Source organism: Daphnia pulex, chromosome 7 (genome assembly GCF_021134715.1).
Source record: "Daphnia pulex isolate KAP4 chromosome 7, ASM2113471v1".
Taxonomy (NCBI): Eukaryota; Metazoa; Arthropoda; class Branchiopoda; order Diplostraca; family Daphniidae; genus Daphnia; species Daphnia pulex.
The window spans coordinates 1,462,461-1,474,206 of record NC_060023.1 but is presented as its reverse complement, the minus strand read 5'-3'; the positions used below and the strand labels follow the sequence as shown (position 1 = coordinate 1,474,206).

The following is an 11,746-nucleotide window of genomic DNA, read 5'->3' as shown; positions in this document are numbered from 1 at the left end:
TTCTTAATTCTTTTAGCCGGCAACGTCGCATGACTTCCACAATAATACAAGACATTATCTTCACGTGGGTCGCTTTGTTAAAACTTGTAGCTGAATCATTCCAACTGTAAGCCTGGTTTGCAGCAGGTGGGTATGTTTTTAGGAAATTATTGAAAATGGCCGATTCGACGTCCGTAGAAGATATGTTTGATGTGCTGATGTTTGGTAAAACAATGGCTGAAATGGGGACATTCGCCCCTGGCACGTCTTCAAGAAGAAGAAGGAGATCGTAAGTTGAAATAAAGCATTCTTGGGAATGATTGAATCTGTTTAAATTGTACCCTTGGTTTGTTTGAATGGTAAAGGTCCCCAGAAGCAGTACGACAACCTTATTTCACTGAAAACAATACAGAGTATATTGAGAAGTATCGGGAAGAAGAAAGGCAGCAAGCTATGGAGGTGAATATTGTGGTTGTGTTCTTTTGAATTGCTTCTTAAAATTCATAATATCTTGTTAGGCTGCAAATTTAGCACAAAGCTACAATGAATGCAGATTGAAAGGTGGTGGTATGAGCATGCTTGAGGATGAGTCAACCCTTTGTGGAGACATGCTCCTTGCTCTGGATCTTCATGGTGTGCAAGCGAAAGCGGCTGCATTCACTCAATATTGTTTCGATCCACCTAACCGTCCCCCTCTAGCGATTGATAAAGAGAGAACAGCCATTCTTGATATGCTGAAGAAAGAAAATGCAATCATCATTAAGGGTTTCACAGGCTGTGGTAAAACAACCCAAGTGCCTCAATTCATACTGGATGAATGCTATGCAAACAAAACACCTTGCAACATTGTTGTCACCCAGCCAAGGCGTATTGCAGCCATCAGTATTGCTAAAAGAGTCTGCTTTGAAAGGAACTGGACTCTTGGAACCGTTGTTGGATACAGAGTAACTAGCATATCATTTCAATTTTAAATTGCCCATCCTAATTCATCCAATTGATTTTGTTAGGTTGGAATGGAACGGCAAGTGAGTGAGTCTACCCTGCTCACTTATGTAACCACTGGATGTCTTTTGGAGACACTAGTTGCCACCAAAACTCTTGAAGGCTACACTCACAGTAAGTTTATTTGTTTTCAACAGTGTGAAACTATGTTAACCTCAAATTATTTCTTGTTTTTTAGTTATTGTCGATGAAGTTCACGAGAGAGATGAAGACACCGATTTCTTGCTGTTGGTTATAAACAGATTCCTCCGCAAAACAAAGACGCCAACCAAAATTATTTTGATGTCAGCCACAGCCGATGCTGGAAAGTTTTCTCAGTATTTCAAAACCCCTGAATTGGGCGACTTTCCGAAAGGGGAAAGACCTTGGCGCAACGCTCCTATAATTAATGTGGACCCCGCCGAGCCTTTTAACATCAACGTTTACTACATGGATTCCCTTAAACAATTAGGGGTAAGTTCGCATCACAGAAACTTTAACATTTAGGCACAGTATGAATAATTCGGTTTATTTGCAGTTTCTTACGGCAACGGTAGATCCAAACGATGAGACTCCTCGAATTGATAAACTCCAGTACGAACTTGTAAGTCGGCTGATCGCTGCTTTCGACAGCAAACGGGAAATCAATCGCTACGGGCGTCATTCCGAGTATGAAAATATTTCGAGCGTTCGGAGTGCAGTCCTGATATTCTTGCCCGGCATTGGCGAAATCGAGGCCATGCACAAAGCTCTGATAGACTTCGAGACCAATGCGGTCCACAAGAACTATTGGCACATCCTGCCGCTGCATTCACGCATCACTAGCGAAGAGCAAAGTCGAGTTTTCCAGCCCATTTCAAGTTTGCCTCCAAACTTTAGGCACTTTCGCAAAATCATTCTCTCCACCAATATCGCCGAGAGCTCAATCACTGTTCCGGACATTACGTACATCATTGATTTCTGCCTGACAAAGCAGCTCACCACCGATACGGAAACGAACTTTTGCTCCCTCAAGGTAATTCGTATTATTTTTACCTCAACAAATCTCTTTCACATTTTTTTGCTTTTATTATTAGTTGGAGTGGGCTGCCAAGAGCAACTGTATGCAGCGCAGAGGACGTGTTGGTCGTGTCACCGAGGGTGTTGTTTACCGAATGGTTTTCAATCGCTTCTACGACGAGTACAAACAATTGAATCACTTGTCATGCGATTACGTCGTAACTAACTGAATTTCTCGTCCCTAGGAAATTGCCTGATGACGTGACTCCCGAGATCCTTCGCTGTCCCCTGGAGCAGACCGTCTTGCGTACCAAGTTGTTGGATTTGGATCCACCCGAGAAAATGTTGGCACTCGTCATCGACCCTCCCAAATATGGTAACATCGCCAGGACAATCCTGACACTCAAAGAAATGGGAGCTCTATTCACAACAGTCAACGGAGTTGTCAGCTCATTCGATGGTGACTTAAGTTACCTCGGTCGAGTCGTCTCTCGCCTCCCCATAGACGTCCACTTGGGCAAGCTAGTTATGCTCGGTACGTATATATTTTTCATATCATACTCTCTATTCTTTTCTGACCTCGTTCTCTTGGTCTTCTGGGAAATGTTGACTTGATGTGTCTGTGTGTGTATATACCAATTGGTTCGTTTAAATAGGATACGTGTTCAACATCCTGGAAGAGTGCATCATTATGGCAGCCGGGCTCAGTTCAAAGAACATTTTTACTTCTCCTTATCAAAAGAAGCTGCTGGCCTACCAAGTTAAAATGCAATGGGCAGAAGGCTCCTTCAGCGACCCCATCACAATCCTTAATGCATACCAAGTGTACAAGAACTCGGAGCGGCAAGAGCACTTTAAGAGGAGCGGAGAGTCGGAAAGAATGCGGGAGAAGAATTGGGCGCATGCCAATTTCATCCAACTCAAAGCGCTCAAGGTAATAATTGCAAAAAGAAAAAAGGGTCGAAATTGTTCTTATCCTTTGTATCCTTCTACACTCGCAATAGGAGATGGATATCTTGGTGAAAGAAATCAAATTCCGTCTACATTCCATCGGTATTGAAGAAGCCATCGGACCGAACGTCAGACCGCTTACGGGAAGCCAAAAGGCGCTCCTGCTTCGTGTCGTGCTCTACGGCGCCTTTTATCCGAATTATTTCACACGTGACGCCATCAGCGGGCAGATCGATGAACGCGAGGCCGTCAAATCTCTTTGCGGATTGGATCCATTCAAAACGGTTAAACTTACCAATTTTCCAGCGAATCAACCCGGCAAAGCCTATGTCCGACAAATTAAGAACAGCATGTCGGAAATCTTTAGTGAGTTTCTTTACTTACAATTTTCTCTCTAGAATTTCTCTTATTTATTTATTTTTTTGTTTTGTTTTCCTGTCCAAAAGCTATGCTGAAGGAGGATACATGGAATGCCAAGATCTCGTTTGATTCGCAGAGGGTGTTCATTCAATTTCATCAAGAGGGAAATCCTTCCCAAAATAGGAGAGTTCCCGGAAGGATCTGCTTGCCCGTTTACTTGGCCATCAAACAGAGACTACTCGGTATTCCCTATCACGTGCGGTTGTTTGACAAGAGGGATGCCGAACTATACCGTTCTCGAGTATGTGTTGCAGAAACCGATGGTTGGAACAGATTTATAAAAATATATATATTTTCTTTTTTCTTAAAGGTGGAAGAGTCGGCTAGACGTTTGTTAAACATCAGTGACGTGGAATCGGTGGTGTCAGGTCTGAGCAATCGGAGTGAAGTACCGTACGTCCTTCAGATTCCGGGACCACGTCTGCCCGAACTCCATGAAAACGAGTTACCCGTAAGCGTGTGTCACGTGGAGGAGCCCAATCATTTCTGGTGCCACCGCTTGGATAGTCGCTCCAAAAGAGATTACAAGCATCTTACCGGCCTGGTGGGGCCACAGGGTAGTCGCTTGGAGAGGTGGGATATTAAAGTTCCCGTCGTCAAGGGCAATTTGGTGATGGGTCCGTTCAAAGCCGCCAACAATTACGTGGAGTACTATCGAGCCAAGGTGCTCAGCACGCAGCAGGGCGTGCCGATTCATGAGCAACGCGTCCGCCTTTATTTCATCGATTTCGGCAACGCAGCCGAGGCCCACGTCAAGGATTTGAAAGTGGTGTCTGATGGACTGCTCAAATTTCCGCCTTTGGCCATTGAATGCTATCTGACAGGAGTGGGTCCGTCATTTATCAACGATCCCAAAGGAAAGTGGACAAAGTCCGGCAAAGAATGGTTTGAGTTGCAGACGGTGGATCAAATACTTACAGCTAGGGTGAGTAGAGTGCCAATTATTATTTTAAATAATCGAATTCATCTGATAGCCAAGGTGAGACCCTTGTGCATGCACCGAACTTTTCTAACTAAATTCGAATAATTTTACGTAGGTGTTTTCGGTCGTCAATGGAATCACATCTATGGATCTGATTGGAGAAGGTGGCAGTTGGGAGAATTCATTCGCTGATCAGATGTTGAAACTCAACTACGCCGTCAAAGTGGATGAATCTTTTATGAACAAACAAGATAATGAACAGCGTCAATCCGCACAAGAAGCCAAGCCGAATTCTCACATGGCTAGACACCGACAACGAGAGTAATTTATAATTTTAAATTTTAAAAAATCGGTTAATGAAATTGACAATTTTACGCTCACTAGGTTGGAGGAACAGAGATCTGTGGCTGCCGAGTATTTGGCAATGGAACTTGAAGTTGACGAGCCAAGACATTACAGTCGCAATGAAACTTCTGTTGTCAAACTCGTTGGCCCTGTTAATCCGTTGGAGATGAAGATGTTCGGCAAAGTGCAATCCCTTTTGGGTAGCCTGGTCAAGATAGAAGATGATTCCGTCAACTCAGTTATACTGGAAGATCAACCTGGAGATCATCACGAGCGCGTTCTCGTTGCTGCTCACGTAAGGATACCTTGAATCACTATGTTTTACATTTTATTTTTAAATTCTTCTTCTTTACAGGTCGGATCTCAACAAAACGGTCGCCATGTCCAGGCTCGCAGCACCACTCTGCTTCCAAATATCCCCGGTTTACCGGCCATTCTGACGCTTCTTTTTGCCCCGAGAGCTGAATTCCGGGCGGACAAGGAGATTAAACGCCTTACGGGTGCCATTTGTGGGTTGGGTTACGATCAAGTGAAGCAGCAATCCTTCTATCCTGAACATGATATGGAACTTACATTTGACTCGGAGATTGGTCTTACGGTTAGTGTTTATACTGTTGTTTTCTATTTCACGAAATATTTACACAGTTTTTTATTGTATCTCCCTTTAGGATGTGCTTCTCATCAACAAAATTAGATTTTGGTTGAATTCCGTTATGGGCGCACCGTCATTCAGTCAGCACCACGCAGCGCCATCCCAGGAGCGCATGAGAGAAGTCAGTCAGAAAACGCTTGGATTTTTGTTTGAGCTCATCACCAAACCGCGTGGTGACGTCAAGTTCGAACCCTCGACCAGCTATAAATGGAATCTCATCAAACCCGAAAACCTTCTACAGTCGGATGTCGCTGAAAGTCAACTGGATACTCTGATTCCACTCCACGACTGTATCAAGCTTAACCCCTGAAGGGATTGCAGTCTAATCTGAAATGAAGCATTCTTATTGAAAAACTTGTTTGGAGTATTGGTAAAACCAATTGTTTCAATCCAGAACCAAAATTAAGATATGTCGGTATTATTGCTTTGATTTGTTGTTCCTACATCGTGTCCTGTTTGTGAAACAGTCGATGAATGCTAATTGTTTTGAAAAATACAAAGAATTCGATAACGTTTCTTGTATATTGTTCGTTAAAGAATTGACAAATACTTTAAGTATTTAATTAAGTTTTCAAAGCCCTAAATCAGGGGTTTTACCTCCTCGACCTTCTGCAAAAGATTTTGCAATTTGTCGCTTCATGTCATCATCGCCGTCCTGGTAGAGTTGCTTCATCATGTTCATCATGCTCGCCTGTGGATCGTCGCTGGCTGATGCGTCAAATTTGGGGGCTTTAGATTCTTTGATTTTCTTTTCTTCCATAGTAACAGTGGGCCAAGTGATTGGTTTAACTTTTGATAGAAAGACTACCACAGAATCTGGAAAACAAGGGGGACAGGATTAATACACATGTCACTATACTTTAGTGTAGTATTTTTTTTACCTGTTTTTACTTTCCAGTGGCTCTTTGATGCATCAATAACTTCAGCTAAATTTTTGATGACCAGAGAATAATTTTTACCCTTTAGTTCCTTAACTGAGAGGTCAAGGGATCTATAAAATCATACAGTTTAGTCATTGAATTAATGCAAATGTTTTTAACTATCATTGTACCTGGAACCAAAGGTGCAAACTACATTTTCAGCAGGAAGAGTTTGGACATCTGCCAGAGTGATGAATAGCTTGAAGAATTTGTCAGACTGATCCCAAGCTAAAGAGATAAATTACACAACATTAAATCATCAACTTTTCTTCAGCATAAAATTTTATAAAAGATTACCATAGTTTGTAAGTTTGACATCGTAACATCTGACAGCAGAAGCTCCAGCTGCGGCAGCTGGTTTTGCCTCAAGATTGAACATGTTGTCTTTGAGTTGAAGACTGATTTCAGTTTCTAAACGGCGTGTTTCGATGCCCAAAACATCTCTCACAGATTGGCGCGTGGCCAAGTCTGTCAATTTCTTCAGCTCATCAACATCTGCACGAAGCTGAAAGTTTCAACAAACGAGACACTAGTATCATGTACACGTCAATCATCAAGAAAATCTTATGAAACACAAGTTTTTAAACACAAAAAAATTAGGAAAAAATAAATGTTACGTACTTCATCAATAGGTCTAGGCATTTTGCAACTGTACTCAAAGAAAACCAACGTAAGAGTGATTTGACAAAACGAAATGTGCAAGTTGCAACCACAAGGGAATGATTAAATTTTTGTCAATTCGACGTCTTCTGCTTGACTGTAAAAAAACGGCAATTATGAATTGAACCAAGTGCTGCCTATGGCGAACTGCGGTTCTATTTCCAAGGTGTTGTGTTACAAAATATAATTCAACGGTGGGATCGGTGTGAAATATCAACCGCAGCTTTTTTTAAATTCGTAATCTCTCCAAGCATGTTCTCGAACAATCTTCTTTCAAATTCATGCTTTTTAAATACAAAAGCTTCGTGTTTTGGCTACTAGATGGCTAGACAGAAGCAGACGAATTTGTTGAATGAATGAATGAATTACAGATTTTTTTTAATGAGTGTGCAAGTGAAAGAGAGTACTGCTCCCGATTGTAATTTCGGGAATTATACAATCCCTACAATACCACTTCTTAAAAATGAGAACGGCTGAAGAATTATGGAGGTAAGATTGCCGTATAAACACGTGGGAGTATTTAAGCAAGGTTTTGGAAACTGTTACAGTGGGTGGGAGTACTCGTCCTTGTTACATTGGAAAAGCAAATAACTAACTAAAAATGTTCCTATACTATACTTGACATTGTTTTTGAATGATAAACTTTATCATGTCACATTAAATGTTTTTTGGTTTTACTTACCATGTTTGTGTTGTTTACTTTTTCTCAGGGAAGCGGGAGACACCAGATCAACTATGCCAGATGTCATTGATGTGACAAATGACTCTCACTGCAGCTTCCTCTATGTTTTACGCAACCTGTACAAAGACATTATTTTGTCAAATTTGGACTATGCACTTGACAAGAAAGTTGAGCAAGATTTGTGGAATGTGTGTTTTAAAGTTCCCATCTCGGGGCTGCAACCAAAACAAGGGAAGAAAAGTAGCAATCCCATCCTCAAACTGTTTTTGGAAGGAGCAGCTGGATTCTACATGTTTCTGCTGCAAGAAATTTGTGCCCAGTGCGACACAAGCTCATCCATCTGCAAGAGAAATGCCCAATTAGGAATCTTCAATGGCCCCTCCTATGCTCTCCAGCCCAAGAATGAGTCAGTCCTTTACATCTGCCAGCACTGCTTGATCCATTTGGGAGATTTGGCTAGATACAGAAATCTTTTGACTGAAGCCGAAGGATACTACAATCAGGCCATCAATGTTGAACCTTCAAGTGGACATCCTTACAACCAATTGGCACTGCTTGTATCAGCACGGGGGGATATGCTGTCCACGCTGTTTTACTACGTCCGCAGCTTGGCCCTCAAACATCCGTTTCCACCTGCTAGAATCAATCTCGATAAACTCCTGAAGAAACAATCTGTGCAAGTATCAAATTACCAGAAAACTCGCGGAGGTCGACTGAGCGCCGAAGAGTTTCTTCTCGCTTTTCTCAAGCTGCAGGGACAAATTGGACTAGGTGTCGATCTGGATCAAGCGGAGCAAACGGTAAATCTTTTGACATTGACTTGGCCATCGCTAGTGGCCACGGAAGCCCTGACTCCAGCACAATTGATCCGCATGCTGACCATCACTCTCTATTCGGTGGGCGAGTGTAGTGCAGCCTCGGCCACCGACGCCCAAAAGAGATCACTTCAGTTGGCTATCGATGTCGCTTCATCTGTTTTCAATGCTTGCTTAACAGCCTGTTGTTCACTGCCCGACCAACAGCTTCCCAACTCCAGGTACTTGTGCGTGATCAAACTTGTCCTCGATTGGTTCCACTCTCAGCCACAAGTGCTCACGAAAATCAAACGCGGCCAGCTCTGGTCGTCGACAGCGAAATTACTTAATCAGCTCCAAATTTGTTTTGCATCCAACGGTTCCTTCACCGTAGACGACGATGGAAGACCTCTTCCGGAAGATTTAGAATTGCTCGAATTCGCTCCACTCCGCCCCTCTTCTAGATGGCCTTCAACGCAAGTGACTCAAGTAGATGAGCATCGAATAAGAGCGTCGAGAATCATCCAACGAGGAAAATGGTTGACTGAACAACAATTTGGGTGTTTGGCGTTGACGGTGCAGAGTGGCGAAGACAAACCCGAATGGCTTTTCTCCAGCCTGAGACCGGATGAATCGCCTGTTGACAAACTGATTGAAAATTTATCGATCGAACCTGTAAAGGAAATCAAAATCTTGGCTCGACCACCGCAGCGCAACGTGGCACTAACGGCCATTCTGAAGCAAAAAGTCGATGATGATCCAATCCCGTCACAGTCACAAGACGAGTCTCACAACAAGCAAGTGACATTCCAGCACGTGCTGGCTCCTCCTCTCCCTCCTGTTAAACAGTCAATCAGCAACAGCAGTAGCATCAATTACCCCAGACCATCGTTGCCTCCTCGTTTGGAGCGACTCAAAGCTGAGCAAAAAGAACGAGAGCAATTAAATAACAATTATGGAGGGATGTATTCGAGTTTTGGAGCAGCCAGTGCCTTACCGGATTTGTCTATTCCTCCGCCAACAGTTCCACCCCCTGGTTTGGGTTTCCCTCCGCCTCCAGCAGCCTGGGCTATGGCTGGCAATCTACCTCCGCCACCGTCCTCTATTGTGCCACCCTACAGTCTATTCAATTCGACCGCACCGTGGCATCCTGGTCAACTGCCTAGTTTCCCAGTCACTAACTTGGTAAACCCCAACGAGCAGCGCCCCATGCAGCAGCCATTAGGCACGACTTCTCTGTGGAGTGGTCCCGGTCCTAGTCCTCTCGAACGATTGTTGGAGCAGCAGAAAGCAGCAATGCGTGGCGGTACTTCACCTTCTAAAAAATGATACCAATTTCCTAGGAAATTAAATAACTCTTTTGTTTTGGCCAAATTTTTTTTTGCTTATTGACACTGTGATCACACTTGATAAAATAATAATAAAAAATTATTACCAAAGTTTGTTGTCCGTTGGTAGTTTATTGATCGACGAAAGGTTATGCCACGACGCTGCTGTTTAGTCTGGTCTAGCAGACGGTTGGCAGTTGACCACACACCACACGTCAGGAACCGAAAGTCTGACTCCGGTCCGGGGTTGAATTCTCGTTAAACTGGTTTTGGTCCATTGTTGATAACACGTCATTGAGAAGTAAAGTCACCTTCACAATTACGAACAATTGATTTCAGAATTTGCAGGATGGTGGATCAACCGAATTTAAGTCGTGAAGGCTTCCAGAAACTTGAATTTGTTGGTCGTCGTGGTGATCAACTAGTCTACAAGGCACCTAGTATGTGAATTTCTTTTAATATTATGATTTCTTTACTTGCATCAAGTTAAACTCAAGTTAATTTGACTTTTTCTAAATTCTAAGATCAGAAAATGATAATGCTGGATGTTCAAACAGTCAATCGTCTGGGAATGCCTGTTCGTTCCAGGAAAAGACACCATTCAAACAAGCATTCTGGGGAAGGTAATTAGTGAAATGTCAACATCTGCAATTAAACATAGTTCTTCCATTAAAATAGTTACCAGTGAAAATTATTCTACAGAGTATACAATCTCTTCATGAATTTATATACAAAATAATCATATCAAGTTAAACCTTACTTTGTGTTGTTCCAGATGTTTGGAGTGGACACCGTTCTTCAGACAAAACAACAGACCGTCTAGCCACTGCCAGACTGATTGAGATCCTCAAAAACTACCAACACGATGGTGAACTGTTCACCAACAAAAAGATGAGAAGGAAGGAGGTGTGGGTTGAAATAGCTTCCCAGCTCATGTCTGAAGGATTCAATTTCCGAAACAAAGATCACGCTTGGGAGAAAGTCAGTCAAAAGTGGCGAAATATGGAGAGAACTTATCGAATGCATGTCCAAAACTTACGCAGCAAAGGACTGCCCTTGGGGTCGACCACCATGGAATTCTTCGACGATCTACACGAGCTGCTCGCAGGAAAATACCACACTGAATCCATGCTTTCAATGGATAGCTCATCCAGTTTCGACCTGAGTAATAACGGCCAAAATGAAGACGATGAGACTCGAGCATCAACGGAGATGACCAACGTAGAACTACTAGAATACTACACAAATGACGAGGAACAGCAGGAAGAAGAAGAAGAAGAATCACCAAGTAGCAGTGAACAAGGACCGATTCTCATGGAGGCTGAATTGTGTTACGATACTTACGTCGAAGATGAAATTCCGCAATCACCTACCTTCTCCGACAACAAAAATCTAGTCTTCACCACGTCGGATCAGGAAATCGACGTATCTTCCGATCCTCACACTGCCGGAGTACGCGATCCCGTTCTTCGCCTCCTGTTGGAGATGAGGGCTCAGGAACGTGCTCATTTTCGCGAAGATCGTCGCGAGCGTTTGAAGATGCAAAGGGAGACGCTCGACTTTCGTCGCGATTTAGTTCATTTGCTCAATCAGCATCATCAGGAGAGAATGGAAGCCATGCACAGTCTGATCGCAGCTATCGGCGGAGCGTTGGGTGCCACCGCCGTGCCAAAGAGACCCGCCAATGGCGATCACAATGGCGCACACGACGACGAAAAGGACTTGCCTCTCAAATCATCACGTCACAATCACCTTTCCTAAAGATCATCAACTTTACAGCATGAAACCAAATAATTGAACAGTAAAAGATAAAAAGCATCCATTCTCCATACGACCTTTTTCAATACATTTGTTTTTCTCCATTTTTGTAATCCTTTATTTTCTAGACTCGTATAGTGACGACCAATACAAATGTTTAGAAAATACTTATCTTTGGTTTTATTTTTATTGGGAAGGGATGAGTGAGAATTTTGACCCTGAAATTTGAATCGTTTTATTGAACTATTAAGAAAGTCGTAAATGTAAGCCGACACGCAAGTCTCTTACCCTATGCTTGGTCATTGACTGATGTTTTACGACTCCATCACGGTGTCATAAATGTTGACGGTCACAT

At 42.9% G+C, this 11,746-nt stretch overlaps 4 protein-coding genes and 1 long non-coding RNA gene across 5 annotated transcripts; 3 read left to right on the top strand and 2 right to left on the bottom strand.

Annotated features, from left to right (window-relative positions):
* The first annotated feature begins 26 nt into the window (after window positions 1-26).
* Window positions 27-5,764, top strand: LOC124197149 (probable ATP-dependent RNA helicase spindle-E). Its single transcript, XM_046592434.1, has 16 exons — window positions 27-268; window positions 345-438; window positions 498-923; window positions 987-1,095; window positions 1,160-1,434; window positions 1,499-1,975; window positions 2,037-2,140; window positions 2,205-2,494; window positions 2,616-2,893; window positions 2,964-3,276; window positions 3,357-3,571; window positions 3,641-4,255; window positions 4,368-4,573; window positions 4,637-4,892; window positions 4,953-5,195; window positions 5,266-5,764. The coding sequence occupies exons 1-16, from the start codon at window positions 156-158 to the stop codon at window positions 5,557-5,559; spliced, it is 4,308 nt and encodes a 1,435-aa protein (XP_046448390.1). The 5' UTR covers window positions 27-155; the 3' UTR covers window positions 5,560-5,764.
* Window positions 5,753-7,120, bottom strand: LOC124197159 (calcyclin-binding protein-like). Its single transcript, XM_046592452.1, has 5 exons — window positions 6,791-7,120; window positions 6,467-6,674; window positions 6,301-6,397; window positions 6,131-6,240; window positions 5,753-6,065 (listed from the first exon to the last, which is right to left on the bottom strand). Exons 1-5 carry the CDS (start codon window positions 6,809-6,811, stop codon window positions 5,821-5,823), a joined length of 681 nt encoding a protein of 226 aa, XP_046448408.1. The 5' UTR covers window positions 6,812-7,120; the 3' UTR covers window positions 5,753-5,820.
* A 43-nt stretch (window positions 7,121-7,163) lies between these two features.
* On the top strand, window positions 7,164-9,739 carry LOC124197150 (protein SMG7-like). Its single transcript, XM_046592435.1, has 2 exons — window positions 7,164-7,318; window positions 7,540-9,739. Exons 1-2 carry the CDS (start codon window positions 7,293-7,295, stop codon window positions 9,632-9,634), a joined length of 2,121 nt encoding a protein of 706 aa, XP_046448391.1. The 5' UTR covers window positions 7,164-7,292; the 3' UTR covers window positions 9,635-9,739.
* On the bottom strand, window positions 9,084-10,510 carry LOC124197164. Its single transcript, XR_006876029.1, has 4 exons — window positions 10,394-10,510; window positions 9,741-10,278; window positions 9,303-9,623; window positions 9,084-9,224 (listed from the first exon to the last, which is right to left on the bottom strand). It is a non-coding gene; the product is annotated as an uncharacterized LOC124197164 (long non-coding RNA).
* Window positions 9,937-11,556, top strand: LOC124197153. Its single transcript, XM_046592439.1, has 3 exons — window positions 9,937-10,073; window positions 10,158-10,256; window positions 10,409-11,556. The coding sequence occupies exons 1-3, from the start codon at window positions 9,983-9,985 to the stop codon at window positions 11,392-11,394; spliced, it is 1,176 nt and encodes a 391-aa protein (XP_046448395.1). The 5' UTR covers window positions 9,937-9,982; the 3' UTR covers window positions 11,395-11,556.
* The last annotated feature ends 190 nt before the right edge of the window (window positions 11,557-11,746 follow it).